This window comes from Perissodus microlepis, chromosome 22 (assembly GCF_051167445.1).
Source record: "Perissodus microlepis isolate ML-2025 ecotype Zambia chromosome 22, ASM5116744v1, whole genome shotgun sequence".
Taxonomy (NCBI): domain Eukaryota; kingdom Metazoa; phylum Chordata; class Actinopteri; order Cichliformes; family Cichlidae; genus Perissodus; species Perissodus microlepis.
In genome coordinates, this window is record NC_140481.1 from 28,616,512 (window position 1) to 28,643,044 (window position 26,533).

The 26,533-nt window shown below is 38.6% G+C and overlaps 2 protein-coding genes across 4 annotated transcripts in view; both read left to right on the top strand.

The window, feature by feature from the left end:
• The window catches only part of LOC146363413 (major histocompatibility complex class I-related protein 1-like), a 228,372-nt gene that overhangs the window by 79,679 nt on the left and 122,160 nt on the right, over positions 1-26,533 (top strand). The gene's annotated exons all lie outside the window — the stretch shown is intronic.
• LOC146363419 (class I histocompatibility antigen, F10 alpha chain-like) lies at positions 54-18,599 on the top strand. Of its 3 annotated transcripts, XM_084919834.1 has the most exons (8): positions 54-210; positions 2,048-2,308; positions 12,192-12,467; positions 12,849-13,139; positions 14,350-14,451; positions 14,697-14,714; positions 14,895-14,941; positions 15,136-18,599. In XM_084919834.1, exons 1-8 carry the CDS (start codon positions 144-146, stop codon positions 15,175-15,177), a joined length of 1,104 nt encoding a protein of 367 aa, XP_084775960.1. In that variant the 5' UTR covers positions 54-143; the 3' UTR covers positions 15,178-18,599. The 3 variants fall into 3 exon arrangements, with proteins under 3 accessions (XP_084775960.1, XP_084775961.1, XP_084775962.1); XM_084919835.1 differs by lacking the exon at positions 14,697-14,714 and having other exon boundaries at positions 55-210; XM_084919836.1 differs by lacking the exon at positions 14,697-14,714 and having other exon boundaries at positions 55-210; positions 14,920-14,941.

Sequence of the window (26,533 nt, forward strand, 5' to 3'; positions counted from 1 at the left end):
TCTTATTGGCTCAGATGGAGCCCAGTGGTGACGTACCTCCTGGTTCTCCTCGTTTTCTCCTATTTTAGCGTTGATACTTGAGCTGGAAGCACAGAGCCGCCTTTTTTAGACAAGCGAACACACAAAGTCTGTTAAAAGTTTGGATGTTTATGGTCACAATGAAGGCCTCCATCTTCTTTCTTCTCCTGGGAATACAGGGAGCAGCGGCAGGTCAGTTTGATTTGAATGTTTTTGTGTTTTTTATATGTCAGATTTATGTAATTTGAAATACAAATGGACAGATTGTTTGTTCTCCAGAGACTTCCTGTACGCTAAACATTTAGTTATGATAGATCCTTGTAGATAATTTCAATGTTAAGAAACAATTGATCATTTTATACATCCCTAATAATGAACATTAAAGTTTAGATTAAAAGTTACGTTTAGCTAATATAAATAAATAAATAAATAAGGCAAAGATTAAAACAAGGCGATTTCTGTCCAAACTATTTGATGATTTCCGTCTTTAAATCGTTCATAACGCATTTTTAAAGGTTGTGACTGCTGTGTTTCCAAACAGTCCAACAAATAAAAGATGAGTGAGGAGGCTCGTTGATAATCTGGTGAGAGTAATCAACACTGTTCTTTAAAAACGGAGAACTATTTTAATTTTCATGAGGAATTAAAAATATTTTCACAAAACAGCTGATAATTATAGTTCACTAAAGTGTGTTTAACACAAAGTATCTGTTAAAATTTAAGTGTTTAATTATTTAATTATTTGTTCAGTATACGCTGTGTATGTAGAGCCACATGTCATTTGATGGAGTTCATTAAAAGATAAAAGACTGCTGCTTTAGACTGTATTCAGTATTATTCACCAGCGTTATGGATGTGAATACTTTCTGTTTGAAGAACATGCGCACACATGATGTAACTAACGAATTACGCCCGGATTTAAGTTCACTGTTTTTCTGATGTTATTGATTCAGTAACAGCTCCATGATGTGACTTTTGTTGTGATTTGGCGTCATATAAATAAAATTAAATAGAATTCAGATTAACTAAATTGCGATACAAATTAAGTCATTATTGATTTATAATATCGTGGAGTTATACCAGCATGAGCTAATGTTGGTATCACTGCTGAATGATCAATAAGAAGCTGCAGGTGAGAAATCCCTGAAAGGTTTTGCAACACACTCGCTCCACCAGGGGGCGCTAATGAGAAGCGTTTTAAACTGCTATGTGCGTTGGTCAGTAACACAAAAAAACAAATCCATGTACTTTTGATAACTGAAAACTCTCCTGCAAACCTAATTACAGAATAAAATATAACATCAAAAGTGCTTAAGATAATATTCCCCCAACAATATTTACTTAACATTAGCTTTTTATTGATAATATTATTGATCAAACATATTGGAAAGTTTCTGTAACAATTTTGAATGTGCATTAATTGACAAAAGTCTATGAAAATAATATAAACAAAGAAGAAGCATGGGTCTGGACAGTCACATCAAAACAATGAAATCAATTCATATAATTTATAATATAAAAAACTGAAACAAAAAAAGAAAACAACTCACTTTAGAAGTCCTGCTGCTTGATTCAGAAAAAGGAAAGAAGAAACCTTACGGTTCATACAGCGGCTAACAAAAGAAAAACAGATTAAAAATAATGTGAATTTTCTTTAACACTGAAAATAAAAATATAGTCAAATTAAAGTTATAATGAGTTCAAACCATTAATCATGAAAACTGAATTAAACTAAACTGAAAGATAAAAACACCAGTTTTAAAACTTTAAAGCTTTCTGTGTAAATCAGGTTCAAACTAGAATCTGTTGCAAAACACAAAATTACAGTTTTGAAGAAAAGATGATCAGAAAATGACATTAAACACTGAATATCTATTCATAAATCTATTTTGTGTTTACTGAAGGGACAGCAGGATTATTACAGGATGTCTTTAATGTGCTGCAGTTTTTCTTGTTGTGTTATTTTAGAAATAATGTGATTTATAAATCTGTGTTCCTGAGATCTCACAACATTAACTGTTTCTTACAGTGACCCACTCTCTGAAGTATTTCTACACTGCATCCTCTCAAGTCCCAAACTTCCCAGAGTTTGTGGCTGTTGGACTGGTTGATGATGTTCAAGTCGTTCATTATGACAGCGACACGGAGAAAGCTGGGCCCAAACAGGACTGGTTTGCCAGGAACACAGATCAGCAGTACTGGGAGAGGAACACTGGGAACTTTATGGGTTCCCAGCAGACGTTCAAAGCCAACATTGAGATTTTAAAGCCTCGCTTCAACCAAACTGGAGGTTTGTTCATGTTTCATTTTTTTACTGATATTTGCTGTTAATGTTTTCAGTGAGTTTTGTTTTCAGTACTAAACAGGTTTGCGCACATTAAATAATTCATTCAGATTACAGATTAAAATTATTAACATAATAATTCATAATGAATGTAGAACTACAGTCTGTGAAGCTTTAATTTAATTCAAACAGCTTTAAGGATCATGTTTGTATGAACTGATATAATTTGTCAGTTAACTGATCAGTTGATCAAAATATTAAAATAATAAAGTAAAAATTAATTATATTTGAAGTTTTCTGTTTATATTTAGGATTTTTTGTCTCTGAAACTTTGACGGTTGTTTTTGCTACAATTTCTCAATGAACTGATTAATCAGAAAAAAATCTCCTGCAAGATCTAAATAATCAGAGATTTATTTGTTTTACAATTATTGTGAACTAATATTTGACTTTTAATAAAAACAATCCTGGACTGAAACTCTCCTTCAGTGGAAGCTTCTACAAAGACATCAGGACAGTCTGGTGTGTAGTTTCTCACAGTTAGAGGATTCTGTTAGAACGATAAGAGGCTGCAGAGTTTTACAGGACGGAAACTTAAACCCAGGATCAGGATCTGTGTCTGCTGCTCAGGATCCATCTTAGTGTGTTTGTCTGTTCCTGCAGCTCACAGGAAGTTGCTCATCTCAGTTCAGACGTCCCTCACAAATAATCATGTTGTAATAAATTATAAAAAAGGAAATATGTCAGACACATAATTTATCATCCAGAGTAGATGGTAAATGTGCTGGGACGTCACAGTTTTTACATTTGCCTCAGATAATATTTTCAGATTCCATTAAACACACACTGATGTTATATTTAATATAAAAATGGAAAAAAGTGAAAGTAGAGACAGCTCAATGAACATGCCCTCTTTATGAATCATCTTAATGAACATTCATGTGAGAGTAACAGTCCTGACACTTTAATGTGCTGAAGATCACAGTCACTTATATTTAAGTTATTTATGAGGAAATTCACAGTTTTCTGAGATGATTTTGTAAACCAGCAAACATCCTCATTAATAACTAAATATATTGAACTAAATGCATCAAACATTGTGAAAATGGAGCAAACATTCAGCCTGTTTTCATGAGGAAATGTTCCCAAGATTATCTTTCATTAGCAGAGGTTCCATAAATATATCATAAATACATGAAAGCTACTCTGTGGAAAATAAACAAATATTAACTTTAAGTTTGAGTCTAATAGCACAAGAGTTTAGTGAGAATTAGACCAAAAATAAGAAACACAAACTAACAGACAGACAATACAAGCTGAGATCTGACATGAAAATCAGATTTTTTTTAAAATTTCACACAGATTTTTGTCTCATTTTTAAATGACATTAACTTTGACTTTCAGTTTATGTTGAATATTTTTGGTCCCAGATTTATTTAATTTTTTACTAATAGACAACAGCCTGAAAATATAAAGGGGAAATTAAAGCGTTAAAATGTCTTAAATTTCCCATAAAGTGGCTGAAGGTTGATTATTTAAGGTGGCGTTTTTAAATCAGGTCGCTGTAAAACTCAGCCAAAACCCTGATAGAAAACGTCCTTATGAGCGGCGAATAAAAACGACTGATTTTTTTCGGTCATTGAACTCCACTTGAGGCTGCGCAACGTTTACGAACGACGGAAAAAACAGCTTTCTTGGCCGGTCACTGAGCTCTGTGACAGCTGAGAGTGTTTTCAGGGCCTCCCGGTGGTTTAAACTCCAATCAAAGAAGGAGAGGAGACACCATTTCACTTTGAGCATTGTGATTACATAAGTTTGTCTATTTTATCTATTGACACCAGCACCACTGACTAACAATGGGCTGTGAGGCCGTTCCCCAACTCTCCGAATGGTACTCATGTCATTGGTCAATCATCATGACAAATATATGATCATGAAACTGATCACAGCCCATTGTTACTCAGTCATTATGCAAATGTACTGTTTATAAGACTGAAGAAACCTGCAGTCAGCTGAGACTGAAGAAGTCACTTGGATGAGTGACGAAACGTTTCTCCCACAAAACGCTACGTCCAGATCAACAGAATCAACTTTTCGCAGGTCCCCATTGTTTCAGAAAGAGAATTCTGTCTTTTGTTTGGTATATTAGGTTGAAAAATCATCAGAAATTCATACTGGGATTTGTATTCAAGTAAAGATTGTGCCAAAGATTGCTACAGAATAGATAAAAGAAAGCGATCATCTGAGATGATTTGGTGTCTGCACTTCTTCTTTGATTGAAGTTTAAATTAAGTAAAGGATAAACCAAACGCTCTCAGCTCTCACAGAGCGCTGAGAAAAGCGAGCTCAGGCCAAGAACGCTTTTTTCCACCGCTCATAAACGTTGCACAACCGAGTGACCTACAAAGCCATCAATGACCGAAGAAAGCCATCTTTTTCCCCTCCTTTTTTTTTTTTAAACATCTCATAAAGATGTGTTTAAAAGCACATCGCTGGTATAAAATGCAGCCTTCTGACGGGCTTTTCACAGACCTTTACAGCATCCTGATCTAATAAACTGTGATTTTTACATAATTTCTTAACCAGACTGGCTGGAAAAGCAGTGAATTTTGGCCTAGATGTAACTCTCCATGTTCATGTGAAAAAAATAACTGATGATGCTCTGTGGCATTTAAGCCCTCTCATATAGGACGCGGCACGCGCAGCGCTGCGCTCTGAAACCCATTCATGTCTATTATTTGCACCGAGCAAAGCTGTGGCTTGCCAACGGCTCTGCAGACCTCGGTGGGGGGAGAAGCATTGTGGAAACGACGCACTCATCACTAGTCAGGATAGTTACAAAGCTTTCTTCTTTATGAATGAGCGATACATGTTTTTATTAAACATTTGAACATAATACAACACAGAGTCCCGTAGATGATATAAAGTCATAGAGATGTATGTTTTAAAATGACAAGGAGCAGGTGCATCTAGTACACGTAGAGCGGCCGCAAAACGATGACATGCAAACAGAGCGCAGCGTGTCCCAGTTCCAATGTGAAAGCAGCCATGTTATAAAAGCAGGAACGAGTCGTCGTGTCGTCCTCACCTGTAGACTGTCTGCTCTTATCACAGCATCAGCAGCGCTCACAGGTCTCTGTGCTGCACATTCAATGATATCATCAATGTGAATGTTTTAATGTTTTTAGAAGAAAATTTTGATGTGGTCACAGCGCTGAAAAACACCAAAGTGGCCCAGAGTCAAAATCATGGTGTGAATTATTCTTTCAGCCAGATTTCAGCAAATTAAATAAATATTACAAATATTTAATGACTTACAACAGTAAAACAGCACAACGACCAACAGGAAGATTTCACACTGATTTTTGTCTCATTTTTACATGACAGTAAATCTGAGTTTCAGTTTATGTTGAATATTTTTTGGTCCCACATTTCTTTAAGTTTTTATTAACAGACAACTTCACTGTAACAGTTCCTTCAGATACTTAAAAACCTGAAATTATAATCAATGAAATTAAGCTCTTAAAATGCTTTAAATTTGCCATAAACTGGCTGAAAGTATTCAGATTATTTAGGTGGCATTTTTAAGACAAGTTTACAAAAATAATAACCCTTAACATACATTTTTTTTAATTGGTCTCATAAAATTCAGTTTCATGTCTCTTTGTGATCACCCTGATTCATCCATTATAAGATGTAGTTACATGGACAGACACACAGGGGGCGCTAACATCATAGCATAAGGGTGCAATCTTCATTAGCAGCTTCTTCACAGCAGCAACTAAACATAACTTACGACATGGACGCCTACTTTCAAAAAACTGTCACAGGTTTAAAACTTTCTGTGAAACTGGATTAAAAAATAAAGTTTAAAGTTTTTAGAGCGCGTGCGGCGCCATCTTGTCTGAGGACAGAGTGTGACGTCACTGCTGGTTGCTGTGAGCAGTGCTGCATCAGTTTATGTCAGCTAACTGGAGACAGAAGCAGCAACTTAATGGAAAACAAGGAAACTAAACAGGAGGATCCAGCTGTTAGCTGTGATGCTGGGAGCTCTTTATAAACGAGGACTGAGAGGAGCAGAGAGAGTTTGAGTCAGACCAACGAGCTGAGCACCGATGCTTCCCCCCCTCTGAGTTTGATTCTTCCTCCTGTACGTACAGACCGTCCCACCCAGCCTGTTAGCAAAGAAACATCTGGATGCTGTAATTAGATGACTGAGCTTTGCAATCAGCTGCAGAACAGATGTGCACGAGCTGCGATCGGCACTATTTTACAAAACATTATGGTCAAATTTAAGCCCCGGTTATCTCGGAGTGAAGTCTTTCTTTTCCCCAAGCACACCCACCCAGTTTACCAGGTAACAGGTCACTACACGCGCGTCACGCCATGACCACGGCTGTGTTTGTTAGTTTAGCACGAGCAGGAATCCTCACATCCATCAGCATCTCTGCAGAAGAAGCGGTCCGCTCACACCCGTGCTTTATTTTTCCATCTGGTGTGACGTCACCGCTCACTGAGACGACGCCGTCACTATGAAACATTTTTACAGCAGCTTTGCGACACGATTTCTAAAACAGGAAAAAGGAAATAAGCTGTTCCATAAAATTTTCATCCACTGCACACGTCAATCAATCTTTTTTTAAACGGCCTTTTTTAAACAAATCAAACTCAGATCAAAGTGTTTTATTGACAGAACTGATGTGAAAAACTTCAAAAATAAAAACAGATTTTATTGTGTGAGCCTCTAAAAACTCCACAATAAGACGACAGCAACAGAGAAAAACATGAAAAACATGAAAAACTTCATTGTAACAGTAGAATTTAAAAATAGAATTTAAAAGTAAAATAAGTGCAGCTGTAAAATGTTGATGCACAGAATAAAATATCTCCTCCCGCCTCGCTGCAGAGCCGTAAACGAGCTCTCCGAGGGATCGATCACGTGATCGGTGTGAGCCGCACGGCGTGAGAGGCTGATGAGGTCATCAAACAGCTCCCATTGGAGGATTTTAACCCTGTGACGTAATAAAACATCACACGGTTAAAATCCTTATACAGGCTCTGGTTGGTGCACATCCATCTTTTCTTCTGTTGTTTCTAAGCCTCCACCCGTCCTCCACTCCACCTCTCTGATCACTACAAGCTTTAATTAATTATTATTAATAAAAGCTGGAAAATGAAGTTTATAATAAAGTTTGAGCGTCGGCGTGATTCTCACGGCCTGCGCTCGCAGCGAGAGCGAAACGCTGCACTGAGAATAACCGCGCTGCTTGTTTCTGTTAAACTTTTATTATTATCGTTACTGTTATTATAACACGAGCAGAACCACAGCGGCTCGAGGCCACGAGGATGGAGCGCCGCCGGGAGTCGAGTCTGTGGAGCTTCCTGTTAAAGAGGAGAGAGCGTGAATGAGAACAAACATGGCGTCAAAGGCTCCACTTACACTCTTAGTTTATTTCTAGAAGCTCCCAACAGGAAGTGATCACAGACATGTGTGACAGGGATAGAGAGACGGGGGGGCATAAGAGGGGGCGGAGCCTGACTCCTGTCTGTGTGGCTCACCTGAGCAGAGCGAGCACAGACGCGCTCGTCATCAGCTGTGACGTAACCCGAGTCTAAACTCACGTCACCAACGAGCCGAAGACGACGTCAGTGAAACAAAGTCTGCTTTCTGACTCTGAATATATTCCTGGCTGTGACCTCACGTCTTATCAGCCAATCAGCAGCAGGCGCAGTTTGAACGGTCATCAGTGGAGCAGCAGCCGTGGACGTGGAGCTCAGCTTAAAATCAGCGGCTCGTCTTAAATCGTGCCGTTTGATTCACGTTTCAAACGTCGCTCTGTCCGCTTTCAGACGCTGACGTTAAGCTGTCGTCAGCAGACGTCAGAGCGCCCGCTGCTGATTGGTCGCTCCTCCGACACGCCCCTCTCACAGCGACGCAGCTGATAACAGGCGGTCACACAGGACGACCCCGAGCAGCTGATCCACAGCAGCTTCTTGTTTTTTAGTGCAAAACAAAATATATTTTTGAAAATGAATAAACACAAAACAGGGAAACAAACATGTTTGATGTCAGTTATTAAACGTCTAAAAACATTTATTTAAATGAAGAAACGCTGAGAAAGAAAAAATCAAACAGATTCTGTTGAATCTGTTTATTTGTCACAAACAGCAGAGTTTGAACAGCTTCAGGATCCTTCGAGTCTTTAACTGATCGAACGTTCGGCCTGAATTCACAGCAAACACAAGAAAGGAGGGACGTCTCCCAGTATACTCGCTGTGATCCCAGTATACTCGCTGTGATCCCAGTATACTCGCTGTGATCCCAGTATACTCGCTGTGATCCCAGTATCCTCGCTGTGATCCCAGTATCCTCGCTGTGATCCCAGTGTACTCGCTGTGATCCCAGTGTACTCGCTGTGATCCCAGTGTACTCGCTGTGATCCCAGTGTACTCGCTGTGATCCCAGTATACTCGCTGTGATGGACGTGAAACTTTGCCCATAAAACAACGAGGTCCATTATATCTCTGCTGGTGCTGTTAGTTTGTTCACGCTCAGTTTGAAGAGCAAATAAAACATTTTTCCAAAATAAATCAAAACCTTTAGAAGATTTTCTGCAACAGAAGCTTCACAGATTCGACCAAAAGTTCTGAACAAAAGTGCAAAAACCAAAACGTGCGACAGATTCTGGGCGACTCTTCCAGAAACTCCAGCTCACATCAGCGTCTTCTTTCAGTCCAGCTTCGAGCTCGTTTTCACATCAATTCTATGAACGAGTTTAAAGAAACTTCTTGAACTTTGTTGGTAATCAGATGCTTATCAGGTCGCTGCAGGTTTCATCCACCAAACGGCTCCAAACACAAACTGCATCTGGTGACGTGCTCGTGTTTCTCTGGAATAAAGATCCAATAGATTTGTTTTTATTTTTAGAGCGACCAGTAAAAACCTATTTTCCCAGTGGGAGTGTGTCACAGAGAGAACAGGACAGATGTTGAGTCTGAACTGTTGCTGATATTTAAATAGCACCAAACGCTGTGACATCATCTCCTGGAGCGACAGATGATGTTTAACTGGAGTTCTTCACAGAGAGCAGCTCAGCGTCTGTGTGGAACAGCTGATTTACCAACATCATCATATTATCAAACCAATATTCAGAAAAACAGATTTCCTCTTGGACAAATATCCTTGTTGTTCCATATAAAATAACTGTGAGGCTCAAACTGTGTTTGTAGCTGAGAGTCTGTGACGAGGAAGCCTGGCGATGAGAGGCCGACGTGTTCGCAGGGATTTTATCCACAAAGTTACACACGAGAAAAACTCGATGCAGCGACTCAGAGAGGAAACGAACAGGTGTAGCGCTCAGGATGGAGGCGGGGCTTCTGATCAGCTGTTTGAGCCAGTTTATCTTAAATGTGCTGTTTAAAGTGTGGAAATCTGAAACATTCAGCCCACCGTTTACATCGAGTTCATAAGAACTGTTTTTCTAATGTGACGTCTTCTGTTTGTCCACATGAAGCTGAAGAGCAGCCTGTCAGTGTCTTTGATGGTTTATTATGGAGGCGTAGAGCCAACGCTGCCTCAGGGACACCAGAGATTCCTGCTTTAGTCAAAACTCTTCCTCTCAGTGAAAGATCTGAATTTGTTTTTAACTCTTTTTGTAGGAGGGATCAAACTTAGATTCATTCTTTTCATCCTCAGTGATTCATATTCTTAAATATGGAAGCTGTTTTTTCATGGAGATATTCCAAAGGTCAGATTTGGAGCATCTGTGATGAGTTCACATTTATTAATATTCAGGTCAAATCTGGAAGCTTTGGAGAAACTGTTCACTGCAGCAGCTCAGACTTGACCTTCATTTGTCTAAATCAGAGCGGTGTCGTCAGCTGTGCTACGATTAACTCTCTGCCAGTGACGGAGATCCTTTTACATCACCTGATTTTACACGTCTGATAAAACACCAACAGGAAGAGGTGCAGAGAGGCGGAGCCGCCTCGTCTTCTTCCTCTATGCTGGTTAAATCTGTGGATGTAGCAGCCATCAGTTTATTACAGCTGTTACTGTTTGTGTGAAGAGTTTTGACTGATGTAGAGAAATAATTACTGAAACTAAATTAGTTTAAAGATTGAAAGATGAAACGATGCTCCGTGTATCAAAGGCTGTGTTGAAGTCTAAAAACAGGATGAATCATTGCTGTTCATCATCTCTGGATAATCCAGATGATCTCAAACTAGTCTGACTCTGTTGTGTGTTTTTGCCTGAAGCCTGATTGTGTTTCATCAATAACTGAGTCCAGCATCATCGTTGTTCTGCAGCTACAATAAGAGCAGAAACAAACTGGACGCTAACTGTTGATCAGTAAATGATCTTTGTCAGGTTGAGTCGGTGTAGTTAACCTCTGAGTCGTGGTGGAGGCAGCTGCTCGTTTTCTAACCTTCAGACTTCATAAAGAAAAGGAGACAACTGGTTAGAGACGACTTTGTGACGTTCAGATGTCAGACCGTCAGCACCTGCTGGATCCACAGCAGCTTCCTGACAGCAGCTCGACTCGCTCGCCGTCTCCCTGCAGCGTCCGCGCGTCAGGTGGTGTCGCTCGCCCTCTCCTCACCTGCTCGCTCCACCTGTTGGTCCTCTGAGCTGTTTCCTGTGGTCACTCTCTCTCCTCCTCACTGGCTCCAAAGCGTGTGCTCGAAGGTCAAAACACCTGTCCGCTTCATTTCCACCATTTTCCTGTTTTTGATAAGCTCAACGCTAGCGCTGCACTCCTGGGAGCGCTACCCAACCAGCCGGCCTGGGGACGTAATGAGTGATGTATCAACCACATGACAGCAAGCTGGAAAATGACTATAAACAAGAATCACATTGAATCCAACATTTTTCTCAGAATAAATCAAAACGCTCTTAATTTTGTGTCAAAGCTGTAAAATGTGCTGTTTCACGTCCTCTTTAACTCGACATGTTTCCTCACTTTAACCCAAAAAACTCACAGCGACTAAATCCTCAAGTAAAAAAACTTTAATCAACTTTCCCTCGTACAAAATAAATGAGACAAACTAAATTAAAATTACTGATGATTTATCTCCAAAGTCATCCACAGTACAGACATAACTACATGATCACAGAAGGCCCTGTGGTGTGGGAAGCTATCTAAGCCAAAATTCGCCACTTTTGCAATTCGTTTGGTGAAGACATGATGTAAAAATCGCCGTTTAATAAATCAGGATGTAGTAAAGGTTAATTCACAAACTGAATTAAAAATACTAATGTTGATCTATGGGCATGTTACAGCTCCATAAAATAATATCAAAGTACAATATCAATCACACTACAGTAATAATAACATTATCACAGTTGGCCCTGTAGGAAAATACTTGTAACTCTACACGTGTTACATATAAAGAAAGTTAATTGTGATGGTCTGTGTGTGTTGATATAGTTTTAGCGAATGTGTGTGTGAACATTTTGTATTCTTTGGCTTCATATTTTGATATGAAAAGAGTAATTTGAAGGTTTCAGTGTTTTGCTAAATAAGTCAAGTAATCACATGTTTGTTGAGAGCACAAAAGTCAATTATCACCAACTTTGATGATCACATAATGTTTTAAGTGGTTTATAAAATTTCTAACATTTGCTGATTTACTTTGTTAAGTTTGAGAATGTTTTGACAGATTTTAAACACTGACTGAATAAAAAAAAGAAAAAACAACAGCAACAAAACAGATCAATCTATAGATAAATAAATTAGCCATCAGAAGCAGTAGAATCTCTGTCTGTTGATCAGCGTGTCTCTGTGTTGATATGAGACACGCTGATCTCTGTGGTTAAGTTCAGTTAACTGTGGTTAACTGAACTTAACCACAGTTAACTGAACTCTATGTCCCCGTTTTTTCTCAGGTGTTCACATTGTGCAGAGGATGGTTGGCTGTGAATGGGATGATGAGACAAATGAAGTGAATGGATTTAATCAGTACAGTTATGATGGAGAAGACTTCATATCATTTGACCTGAAGACAGAGACATTTGTTGCATCAAAATATGAGGCTGTGATTACCAAAATGAAGTGGGAGAAAAACAGAGACAATGACTACTGGAAAAACTACCTCAGCCAGGAGTGTCCTGAGTGGCTGAAGAAGTATGTGGGATATGGGAGGAGCACTCTAATGAGAACAGGTAAAATCACATGTTCACATTTTATTTTTATTTTTTTTAATGGAAACAATCCTTATGTCTCAGTTTTTTATGTTCTATTTTAAAATAAACAGACTGTTTCTAGTTACTTTGTTTCTCTAATTTTCATATTAATTTCTCTGTTTACTTTGGCTTCAATACAGCCCTTTATAACTTGTTTCTCACCCCCTTCATGTCTTTTTTATGTCTGATTTCTCCTCAGTACTATGCCCTATGCTTTTTATAACACACTGCATGGTATGAACATTAATTTGTGTGTAATGCATTCAAACTACATGGTAATTTCAGTGACCCTTAAATAATTGTACTAATGGTAATAATAATGAAACAAAAACAATGTCTTGTGATTCTCTTTACTTCCAGTTCTTCCCTCAGTGTCTCTCCTCCAGAAGACTCCCTCCTCTCCAGTCACCTGCCACGCTACAGGTTTCCATCCTAACAGAGCCGAGATGGTCTGGAAGAAAGATGGAGTGGAGCTCCATGAGGGTGTGACGAAAGGAGAGATCCTCCCCAACAACGATGGGACCTTCCAGATGAGCGTTGATCTGAAACTTTCATCAGTCAAACCTGAAGACTTGAAGACTTATGACTGTGTGTTTCAGCTTTCTGGTGTGAATGAGGACATCATCACCAGACTGGGGGGGCCCGATAAAGGTAAGACTGAATCTACAGAACTAACTTTTTGTTAAAGTATACAGTATACTTTTTCTTCTGGCCCGTTTCGTTATGCCATGTGCACTGTAAGATGATCACAAAAACTTTGATCACTTTTCTGTTTACATAATCTCTGTCCTTTTCTTTTTATGAAAATTTTAGAAAAACTCAGGATACGAAACTAAACTATTACCTACATATGGCATTTTACATGGAGACTTTACACATATAAACATATAAATAAACATGTAGTCTTCTGTCATGTGTTTATTAATGTGTTTATTTATGATTCTCTTTCACACATGTCAAATCATGATTGCAGTAGTGTAACACAGTTTTCAGTGGGTAGTACTTATAATGTAACTGCAAAAAATTAAACAATAATGTCCTTCTCAAAGTTTTTCTGGTTACTCTTAAAACTGATTATTGATTAATTTACACTGAACATCTCTCTAGTTTCATTCCTGCTTAATTCCTCAAATAATCAAGTAACTAAAGCAGTGTTAATAACATAATCTGATTATACATTACAATGATCAGGGATATCTGATTAGAGTAATCATCAAAGTAGGCGAGAAGTTACACAATCATCAAGCAAACAGTAAAAAAAAAAAAGGTAAATGTGACATGAAACACACCAATTAGGAAGTCCAGAATAAAATAGTAACACTAAAAGTACAGTGAGTTCTTCAAAAGACCAAAGGTACGTGGGACCAAAGGAGTTTTTAGATCTGATGCCAAAGAAAATTTAAGAATATATTTAGTAAAACAACAACAAAACATTCACATAAAGTCAACTTTCCATCAGATATTGTGCAAAGGTATAGTGTTGCACAAACTCAACAGGCTCCTCCTTGGTCACCACAGGAGACGTGGTAGTAAGATTCTTCCTAAAATCCACAACTATATCTTTAGTTTTTTATGCAATAATATCCAAGAACAACTCAAGCCAGTCTGTAAACTACCCTACTATGAGGCAGTCGTCAGGGTCATCACTACTTAGAGGAGACACAGTCACAATATTATCTGTAGACCTAAAAATATGGCACCTCACATATGCGCTTTGGCACTCATGGGTAGTGCAAAAGAATGCACCTCATTATATAAAACATAATTAACTGCCAGATGTTGTGACCATCCAGATAAAAAACATTGATCAGCCAACATATCTAGTTAGAACCAACAGTATATTAAACTGTAAACGTTCTAGTTCCAGAGTTTCCTGTTGGTGCTGCTGTTGGTTGTACCATTGGAGGACTGGTCCTGATAGTCTGCATCGCTGCTGGACTCTACTTCAAGAAAAGAAACAATGGTACAGTTTTTAATCTTAATCAATTCAAAAAGCCCATGTTGTAAAATTTCAACTTGTTTTAATTTTAATGTTCTAATAAACAAATATGTTTAATTCCCTGGGTTTTTTTTAAATTAAATTATTCAGATATTGTAAATCTTTGATATTTTAAATAGCAATTATTAATATTTTTTACGATGTACTTTTAATGTCATCTACTTTCATGAATTCTAAATAAATAACCGTAATACTGTTCTCTCTTTTAGGGTTTAAACATGCCAAAAGTAAGTTGGTTTTTTTTTTTTTGTCTTTTTTTTTTTATTTCATATATATTTTTCATATTTGTTTTATGTTTTTCTAATGGTAGATTTTTAAATTCCTAAAAGTAGTTTGATAAATCATCAATGTCATGTTTTCCCTGCGAATCTAAATCTTATTTCCAAATGAAATTCTGTTTTTTCTAGCATGTGACAATTCATCTTCATCAAGTGAGGAGACAGTCCCAAAGCAGGTGAGTTCATCTTCATGTAAATAGAGCACACCAAACTAAATGTAGTACTGTCATCTCTCAACCTTGTTTTTGTGCAAATCAAGTGTGAGATTTAGTTTAACAAAATAAAAATGATCCAGATATAAAAGCTAAGTGATTGTATAGTATTAAAACTAATAGACTCAACACTTCTCTTTTGTTTTCTGACTTGGCAGGAGCCCAATGAAGAGGAGAATTTGATGAAAACCGTTGCATGAAAATAATTCATGAATGCACAATTTAAACAAAATCAGAAGTCAGATTTTGTAAACATTTAAGGGTTTTTGTTTATATCCAATCATCACTGGCACAGTTAGTCTCTATGTTGGATTACTGAGACTATTAAATACCAAGTTTTTTTTTGTGTGTGTGTGTGTGATAGTAGCAGCTGCAAGAGGAACTATTGTCTCAGTAAATCTTCCACTGTATGAATAAAAAACATCTGAAGAGAACCAATCCAGCTGTGTAAGCAGATGTTTAGTGGAGGAGTCACAGCAGTGGCTATCAGACAGACTCATTGAGAGAAAATGTAAAAAAGGCTGTTTAATTTAGGTAAAAATGATCTTGTTAAGTCGAATCTGAAAACTCAAACTTATTATTATCAATTATTATAATAAGTTTGAACAAATGTAGGATATTTTCAGATCTTTTTCTTATTCTTTTATCAGAGGTGAGTTCAGAAAACAATGATCATGATTTATATTTTGGTTCTATACAGCTCACATAAGATGCTAGTGTGTACCAGTTTAAATCTTTTGGTGATGGATTGTAAATATTCTTAATTTTTGTACAACTGTGCTCAGTTTTAATTTAAATGTTTATTTTTGCTCTTCTCAGAAATAACAACAGTCACACATGTACACCCCAAATTAATTTAAAACAATGATAGTCTAGTCTATTATGAGAGGTGTTTGTTTTTTCCCTTCATTTTAATTTCACATAGTTTTTATCGACTTCAGCTGTCATTTTTCTTTGTGAGTAATTCATTAAAGTTTCTCTGTGTCAGGCTAGGATTATTAAACACTTAGTTTAACATTTCTTACTTTAGTTTTAACTTGTACAGACTAAGATTTAATTAATAAAATGCTTCTTATTGGTCAGTTTAAGTGTTAATTGTTTGGTTGTTGTTTGTTTGAAGTCCATATCTTTTTTTGCTCAGCACAAAATAATACTTGAAATTTAAAGGTTACTTTCCCCTACAAAGTAGTCAGATAGTTCATCTTTGTTGGAGCTACAATCAGGAGAACGCCTAGTGGGCTGCCCCTTTAACTGTGTAATCAACTTATTGGTAAAAAGGGAGGTGCCATGGTTACTGTTAGGTCAGACCAAAGAAGCAGACTTGGATGATTTGTCTAGTGACAAACAAGTACTGGCAACCAAGCAGAGTCCACAACAGAAGGAAATAGAGTTAGTGCAGGCAGAACCACCAGCGGTCTACTTGCAGCTGGAACCAGATGGAGAGAATGAAGGCTGGATACTCAGCTGTGGAGCGCAGTTCCTTATGGCCTAACTGAAGGGAGTTGCAGATTACTGTGGGGGTCATGGTTACGGAGTTAACTTACAGTCGTGGTGCTGAGAGAAAACAGAAATTGAGGATTACTGAAGTGACTAGTCAAAGTAGCTAGAAACAACAAAGAGAGCCTAACCGCCATCATGGAAGAGTGGACAATCTTGCAGAGAACTCCAGCCACAGCCTCTTGGGAAAAAGGTATGCGAGGGGCTTGAGCACCTTTCCTGATGGGTGCCCATTTCTTGAGGCATTTTTATTTATTTATTTTTTTTATGTGTGTGTGGAGTCCTGCCTGTGCCCCTGAACAATAATATTTTACTGTTAATCACAGTTTTGCTAAATAAAAGGATCTGGCTTGCATCAGTCACATGACTACCATTAACCAATGATCGTCCTTGATTATGTAAAAAAAATTTGCGAGCGCAAATGTTGCATTTTGAGGAGAAAATTATATATTTGTTGCTTGAAGTTGCTTCTTTAAGTTGCTTGAAAGCAACTTAAAGAAGTCCAGACGACTTGGAATGTGCTCTCTTCACAGACAAAGAGCACACATATTTTTTGCTACCTGGGCAGTGCGGAGCTGTAGGAGAAACACAGAAATTAATTGTGAGATGCAAGCTGACGCAACAAAAAACAGTAAGTAGGTACAGCGTACATTATAGTCTATAGCAGGAGTATTAGCTTATTATGTACACATGTTTAAGTTGTCTTTTGGCAAGTGACAAATTGAAACAAATGAGCGTACTGTGTGTGCAGTTTTTACTGCACAAGCAGTGGTGGTCATGACCCCCTAGCTAACTGGGTAAGGATGTCATGGCTCTGTAGCTCTGTCCACCGTTTTAGGGAACATATTTAGTTTTAAAGTAAGTTACAGGGCTTTTCCTGCCTTTCTGGAGGAATTATATTTTACTAAACATGATCTAATATGCATGTCCACATAATTATGGATTATTATAATTACAACATTTAAAAAAGTGTTTTAAAGAAAATACATTGGGAAACAGATTATATTAGATTTATATTTCAAATATGACAAAATGCTGATTTTACAGCAGCAAAATTATTGTATTTCTACAGTTTTAACATTTAACAAGCTTTCTACCTGTAGAGAGTGGATAGTCAAACAATTTGAATCCTCATAAATACATTATTTTATATTTATTACTTTATTTTTTTATTCTTATTAGGAATAAATAATAAGGGAAGTATTCTGGATCAGCACCATGATGAAAACCTCCAGCAGCAACCTTGTACCCCATCATGTAAAACAGGCTACGTTAGCTTTGCATTCTCCCCACCTGATGACAGTGATATAGTTTGATGCGATTCCATATTAGATTCTTGATGAATGTGGTTTGTTGTTATTCAGCCTGGTTCTATGTGCCTCTTTTTAACTTTGAGCACCCTCACCTTCAAACATCCCTGCACGGCCCTGTCTTTAACTGACACAATGAAGTCTCTATTTCTTGTTGACTAGAGCACCCTGCTATCATACACAAAGGCCAATCAGCCTATCCTATCTGAAACTGTGTTGTGTAAGCGTGTAGCAATTTACCTTCAACTCTCAACTGTGTCTATCCTTCTTAGTTAACCCTTTACTGTGGGGTTAGTGCTTGTATCCTTCTAACGAGGAGTGTATCAACTCTATTACATACATTCCAATTAATGTAAAAAAAAAAAAAAAAGTTGTCAAAAAAACGTATTTCTAACAAAACGTTTTGATGATAAAAATAGTGGGCCTGCCTCTAAAGTCATGAGCAAAAGTAATAAAGTCATAGACACAACTTTATTCCTTTTACATGTTGGCTGCAAACAATTTTATATATGATCTTAAAACAGATACACAGACACTGTAATTGGTGACCTCACATCAAATGTGTATGTAAACTGAGCCCATGTTTGACATTTGTTTTCATATCTAATCTTTGCTCTCCAACCTTTAAACAGCAGCGAGTCTGCAGCTGAGAGAATAAAAACTCAAACTGTCAGAGCAGGTTTGATTCTTGCCACTTTTTCACTCTGTCTTTTATTTACAACATGTTTTAAGTGGTTATATGCAGGGGAATATGTTTTGCAGTGTGTGAAGCTTACTGTACTAAAATCCCTGATTAAAGAGCAAACAGTGTGTCACATTGTCACGACAACATGTATTAATTTGGTCATTTATTAAATATATAAATGTTATTATACTTGATTCTAATTTCATTTGATCATATTTGATTCATGTCCTGGGATTCTTTGAAAAAGAAGAAGAAACGGTAACACTTTGTAATAAGTGCACACTATTAAGCATAAGTCAATCATCTGTTAAGCATTAGTTAATGGTTACTTAATTATCTCTACAGCATCTACAAAGTTTTTCTCACAATCAGTTAATAGTTTACAAGCACTGCTTTAAACACTTTATTCATGATGAATAAGCTAATGTATAACACTTTTTATTAATTATGTTTTCATGTTCTAAAACTCATTGATTAATCATTTATAAACAATACTCTGCCCTTCTCCCCCGTCCCTCTTCTCAGCTGTTTTTCTTTCCCTCTTTCTTTCTCCCCTTCTTTCCCCCAGTCAAGTCTGTCCCGTATTCAGCAAGTGAAAATAAAATAAACAATAAAAGGTGAATCAAATGGACCATTACGGCAAGGCTGGGATGGTCAATTTGGTAAAGTAAATCCGTTGGGCATCTTTCTTCGCCTTTAGACAATAATTCTGATGGCAAAAGAGCCAAACGGGACAGGCAAAAAAAAAAAAAACAATACTCTGCATCAGTTACAAACCAGTCATTTCAGGATGTTCAATGGTATACAAAATCATTGGTAAAAGGTAAGTACATGCTTAACATACCCTATATAATACTATAAACTCTACATGTACTACACATACTAGTTTCATACTAGATGTTTTATAAACACTGAATATCAGGGTTACATCAGTCAGCTGCTATATCTTAACAGATGTCTTACAATACATTTATAACCGTCACTTAAAGGCTGCCAAATCTGTTACTCACTATCGACCAACTTCTTTTTCAATAGATTATCTATAAATACTCATAAATACCTTAATAAACTTATTTAGGAAGTTACAAACCATTTGCTACTTGTTAGTGTAAAAAGTGTATCACATGTGTGATCATTAAAATAAAACGACAGAATCTATATAGTAAAATAATAATAAAAAAACATACAAACCAAAATCAAGTGTCATTTTTTTTTTTTTACAACAAAAATTGCAACAACAAATTTACAACAACAATTGACCAATCAACTGGAATATATGTCTCTTTCTTTTTTTTAAGCTGTTAACAATGGTGGACTTTCACCACATTTCACCATGTAAAAAAACAACAAAAATCTAATCTTTCTTTGTTTTAAGCGGAAGAAACTTCCCTGAAGATACTCATTATACACACTGAATTTTTCCTCTATTTCTGGATCTGCACTGATTGCTGCAGCACACTGTGTAGCAAACCAGGGGCGATTTCAGCCCAAATGAATCAAAACACCTCCAAAGATTTCTTACTTTTTTTGACAATATTTGCTGTTTGTGTGACACACTACTATAAATATAAAAAGCATACAGTACTTGGTTTTGACGTAACATTTTAACGACAAAAGTATAGATACCCCCTCCCCCCCTCAAAAAAAAACATGGTTTGTTCCAGCTCGCCTCTCCCCTACTCTGGCTCTGGCATCCTCGCTGCCGGAGCAATCGTGGCTGAGACGCAGCGGTAGTGATGTGCGATACCACCGATTTGCTTTCCGATCCGATACCAAGTAAAATTCAGGGTGGTATCGACAATGCTGATCCGATACCGATACTCTGTACAAAAACTTTCATATTTCATAATACAATAGATAAGTGCATTATGTAATTGTAATCATATATAATAATATAGCTTCATAATGATTCCAGGACATCAGACTACTTGTTCTTATAGCTTAATGATGCAGAATTATCATATAGAAATAAAAAACCTGAAGTTGTGCGCTATTTGAACATGTTGCCTGCCTGCAGCACTGAAGGACTCTGCGAGAGACATCTGTCTCGCCACAGCAGCACCTGTCCCTCTCCTCCTCTTCAGTTCGCCTCAACATACGCTCGTCATATTCTGTGATATGATTTACTCTGAGGTGTTTGACGAGGTTAGTGGTGTTGTGTCCCTCCCACATTTCCGGTTCACGCGCGTCAAAATATGCAATTTTGAGGCGCGATTGATTTTTCTTGGACACACGTAGATGTGCGAATGTGCACGCGTCAAATTAGGGGCGTCAGGGGCGTTTTCGCTCGCGTCTATCGCATTCGGTGTGAACACACTGTTACTCTCAACAAGCAGCGGTGCTGCCGTGGGCACCTCACCCGTGCCAAAGCGCTCACGGGCGCAGGACAGTCCTCCCCGGCTGCTAGCAGGCCAGGAGATGTTCCCACCTATGCGTCCAAACTGCAACTGATTTGCGCATGAGTGAAGCCGCTGCTCCCGCACTGACTGTAACCCAGTCAGTTCTTTTACTGTTATGTTGTTTTGTGGATCGCAAGGTTTAAAACTACTAATAAACACACACACACACACACACACACACACACACACACACACACACACACACACACACACACAAAGTAACTCCACCAGAGTGTCAATTTCGGGTCACTTTTGCCAGTCCAAGCCCAGATAAAGGAGTAGGGATGGAATTGTGACATAAAAAAAACAATAATGCACTAAAAGAAATTTAATTTGTAGTTCTAAATAAATTCTAAATGCATTTAGGACATTTTTTACTCCCTTTATGTCTCTTCTTTTTTTCTCTTCTACAACGTGGAGAAATTAGGTGATGGCATCATTTAGCGACTTCTAGAGACTTTTAGGATAGCCAATAGCGATTTTCCTAACTGAGGAGTTGGAGTGCGCACTGCACACGCCAAGGGGCTGCGACACATTTATACAGCCGTATTTTGCATATGACTATGAAAGGCGTAAGAGGAAGTAGTTCCTTCCAATTTAGACGATCCGAATGATATAGTTTCTTTCCACTGTGTTCCTGTTAATGAAAAACTACAAATTTACCCCAAAGTACTAAAATATCAATATTTTAACATGAGAATCGATTCTAGAACATAAATTACTGGTATCGGAAGAATCGATATTTCAATATCGATCCACACATCACTACGCAGCGGAGCGGAGGTGTGAGTGCCTGGCTTAAAACAGGACTGCATTTAACCTTCAGGGCCGCAATGTATTGTAGGAGCGCGGCGCCATTTTCCGGGTCCACAAATCAAAACAAACACACTGTGTTAGAATGACGACTACAAGAAAGATGCTTAAAAGCAGCTCAAAAGAGAATGGACTGTATAGAGACCGATTGCGTCCAGAGGCGAAGCGGCGGTACTTGCAGAAAATAGCGTGCATTGGAAAAGTGGACCCGTATGAAATAAGGCCGTGGAGTAGAAACCCTGAAGGCCTACCGCTATTGACGTAGCCTGACATATTTTCGTACCTTGTCTATGGAGTCAGTGCGTACAAGTCGTCATTCAAACAAAGGTAAGTCAGCTCGAGTACTGCGAGTGAAATGTGTTTGATTTCCCTCCGAACATTCAGATTAGTGCAGCATAAATTCATTCACGAGGGGAAATTACAGTGAGAACATGTGGAGGCTGTTAGAGGGATAACATAGTGAGTTCAGTGCATTGATGTGACACTGTCCTGAAGGATTTAGTTATTCTGTATGGTTAAAGAAATTGTATCCTGTGTCACTAAAGATATATTTAATTTTAGTTTTATACATTGATCAATGACCTGCAGAATCTCCTTATCATATTAAGTGATTCATAATTGTCACTTTATGCTTTCTCCATCTTGAAAGTGATGACATCCTTGCATTACATACTTTAGGTTCATTTTCTGCAGGCAGGTTTCTGAAAGAGAACAGGCAGATTTAGAATATAACATGTAGCGTTCTATAGATGGATGCATAAACAAATGGAAAATTACATGTATGTGCTAACTTTCTAAACACTTTGTTACATTTATGATAAAGTAGATAAAACACATTTGTGTCGGCCTTGGCTCATAGTTCTTGTTTTTAAATTAACTTTGTCTGTGTGTGTTTCAGGTACTGCACTCTCAAAGACTGAATGAACCAGCATTGCAGCCATGGGTCATGGTGAGCATCACAGGGAAGGTTGAAGCCGCCCACTGCACCTGTATGGCCGGAGTCGCGGAGACTTTACCTGCTCTTCTGTTTAATGTAGAAGCAACAGTGCGGATCTGTGGCACAAGGACTGTTACAGATGAACCTGCATACTGGGTTTTGCTGGGAAATATGACCAGGATACAGCCAGAGGTTGGCCATAAGATAACCTTCTCCTCTTCAGCTGCCCAAAAAAAGGCTCTTGATCAAAACATAAACAGACCATCCATATTGAAAGGTAGAAGAAGCCGTCCTCAAAAAAGAAAAATCCCACCTGCTACTGTGGAGGAGTTGTCACTGCTATTGGATACTTTGCTGGAACACAGTAAAGCTGTGGGTCGTTGGAATGACCCATAATGTTTTATCTAGTGGTCTAGATTTATGCATGTAGTGCACTGCCATGTAAATAATTTGCATTTACTGAATATGTACTGACTGAGTCCCACTGTTCAAAAGTTGAATAAAGAAACAAACTAATTTTTGCCTCTTTTTTTATTATTAAAACCACTTTATAGAACATCACATCAGTTACAATGTAGAATCCATGTTGTTTATAGTTTACAAATGACAAAATGTTTACACAAAATCATGACAGTGTTTACATGATATCACCCACTACTAACATTACTTAATTTACTGTATCTTCTGAAAAATTACCGCTATTTATACAGCAAAAGACTTAAGAATATTTAACAGGAGCAGGTTTCATTTTCCCCTGGTTTTACTACCACACTGTTCACCAAACGCAGCAAACCTTCACCATCTTATCCTGAATGGTCACCTCTTCACCCTCACATGGAAGAAGTAATCTGATTGGTGGTATGTTTGAAGCAGGTCCCTTGTGTAGCGCTGGAACCCAGTCATGATGTTTCATCCATTTCATAGGCTGGATTGCTGCAATAATGCCAAATAATTAGCAACTCTATAAATAGAAGGTGGTTCTGCAAAATCACTCAGTAGGATGTTTGTTCTAATTTGCTATGAGCTCAGAGTGCATCGAAAATAAAACTAATAGGCTATAAAGAGTGATATGAACATATTTAGAACTTACCGGAATGAAAATGTCTGGAGCGCCAACAGATATTTGGAGATGGAAGAGAACTGGATATCAGCTCGACTCACAGCTGCTATCCAGGCTAGACGCCTTCTTTTGGTAACATCCAATACACGAGCTGCCTCATGTTGCTTCCAGGTTGGGAAAGAATAAAAAGATAAACCATTTTCAAGCTTATTCTCTTGCCGGTCGTGCGATCGAACATTGCAGCCGACCACACAGCAAATATGAACCATGGCTGTTTTGTGTGCCTTCGCTCCTTTTTCGCTTGCGCTTTGTTTGGACCCGTAAAATGGCGCATCAGGCCAAAATCCTGTCCACGCCCACCCCCGTGACATCACGTTCCAAAGCCCTATATAGGGCTTTGAGTTGACGTCACGCCGCAGTGCATTGTGGGATCGCGGCGCCATGTCAGTAGGCCGGAAAGCAAAACAATAGTGATGTGCGATACCACTGATTTCCTTTCCGATCCGATACCAAGTAATATTCAGGGTGGTATCGACGATACTGATCCGATACCGATACTTTGTACAAAAACTTATTTTATTTATTGTATCTCAAATTATAGCGTCATAATGATTACAGGACATCAGATTATTTGTTCTTATCACTTAATAATGCAGAGTTCATCATATAGAAATAAAAAAACCTGAAGTTCCTGCAGCACTAAAGGACTCCGTGAGAGACGTCTGTCTCGCCCTAGCAGCACCTGTCCCTCTCCTCCTCTTCAGTTCGTCTCAACATACGCTCGTCATATTCTGTGATATGATTTACTCTGAGGTGTTTGACAAGGTTAGTGATGCTGCCACAACCATACATGCCAACCCTCCCGAATCCCGGAGCCACCATTATCCCAAATTTCTCCCAATTTTCCACCCGGACAACAAAATTGAAAAACCATATCGCAGAATTCAAAGCACGGCCCAGCCAATTCCAGTTTCCAACAATGGCGGCAGCTACTTAGTTTTAATATTACTCTTATTTCTCTTTCTGGGTCGCAAAAAAACTTTTAACATATTTTCAGGTGAGAATGTAGCTGTGTAAACTTCAAATATCTGAGCCGATCGACACATCGTTTTCAAACCCCCGCGGTCTTTCACTACTCGGGTTAAACATGATATATAAGTCACTTTGCTAACTTAAAAATGTTATTGTTTGGCTTTTTCAGTGTTTTATTTGTTTGTGAGTAAATCGGTTTGGCTGAGATTAAATTAAATGCAACTTTATTAATCCCTCGGGAGGGTTCCTCTGGGGTTTTCACACAGCTGAATAAACGTCAAACAGAAAACTAATTAAACAAAGTGTGAGATGGTCGAGAGTTTAGGTCAGTGCCCGGTTATATTTTAGATAGCAAGGAGCAGACGGCAGAGTTTCACTCCACCGAGGGAGCTCGTGACGTACTACCCGGCTTTCTTTAGACCGCGAAGGCCGGGTCCTCAGGTGGAAGCAGCCTCTGAATTTGGACACCCCCCGCTGTTTCCGGGCCGGCTAATAATAACGGTGACATTTAACGTATTTTATCCGAGAAATAAACACTGTAAAATGTATTTATCACCCCCCCCCCCCAACAGCCCTTTTGAATGTCTCCCTAATTCTGAGGTCTCAAGGTTGGCAAGTATGGCCACAACACCTCACTTTTTTTGCCACATGTATCGCAAAACATGTCTCAGCTGTTTGTGGAGGTAAAATACGTCCGCACAATTACGCTCAGCCATTGTTGTGAGTGCGCACTGCGCACGCCAAGGGGCTGCGAGACATTTATACAGCCGTATTTCGCACATGACTATGAAAGGCGGAAGAGGAAGTAGTTCCTTTGAATGTAGATAATCCGAATGTTATTGTTAGATTTGTATTGTTTATTGTCATTTATGCTTAGAAATATTTAACCATATATGCTTAGAGGTGTATAATCAATTGTGTAGTGATAGGATGTGTGATCTTTAGCAGGCTGCAAAGGCTTGGTGTGCATTCCAGAACACTCTGGAATGCACACCTACATCCTGGGAGCATGGGAAGAGGTCGTACCTTGTTTTATTGTTTTATGGTAGGATAAATGTAGCTATATCTGTTTTAGTCTAAGTGCCTTTTGTTTAGATGAACTGCTGGACTTCCAGACCAGCAGGTTTAGGGAAGTCTTTATGGGGTCACACTCTGACCCCCCCCCCCCACACACACACACACAGTATTCTTTGTCCACATGTATACCTATGTAAGATGTTATATGTTAATGACCCTATGCATATTCATGTAACCACAATAAAAGGAGTGCTATGGGGAACCTGGCTGAGAGTCTGACGGAGGTCAAGTGGTGGAACGACACTTGGCTCCAGGCAGGTCTCCCTCATGCATGAGTAACACAAAGAACTTTGCCTACTTGGTGTTCAATGCTTTTGCTGTGTAGTTAAATTGTCTCGTTCCAGCGGTGGGCCTGTGCTAGACAGACCCAACATTAATTGGTCCTTCGATGCCGGATCCCTAGAATTGACATTCACAGAGGGGAAAATGAGACACGCCGAAAGACGTCAGCCAGGACGTATAGAAGTTCCTGTAGTAAAGTCCTGAGACGTGAGAATTCGTCATCAGGCCGGTGGATTAGCTGTCTGTTTTTTCTCCTCGCTGGATGGTGATTGACGGGATTCGAGATTAATGCAAGAGCAACACCAAGTAAGTACTGTACAAAGAAGAGCGCTGTAGCTGCGCGGGCTCACGCGAGCACGGTCGCGCGGGTTTCACGCGGACCTGAGCCGTGTGGTTAATCACAGGCTTATAAACAAAAGAGACCGACGCCTATGCCGTGCGGTTTCACGCAGGCAAGTGCAGCT

Coding starts and splice junctions, on each gene's coding strand:
- LOC146363419 (XM_084919834.1), top strand. CDS start 144: ATGTTTATGGTCACAATGAAGGCCTCCATCTTCTTTCTTCTCCTGGGA. Junction 211..2,047: donor AATACAGGGAGCAGCGGCAG/GTCAGTTTGATT, acceptor TGTTTCTTACAG/TGACCCACTCTCTGAAGTAT. Junction 2,309..12,191: donor TCGCTTCAACCAAACTGGAG/GTTTGTTCATGT, acceptor GTTTTTTCTCAG/GTGTTCACATTGTGCAGAGG.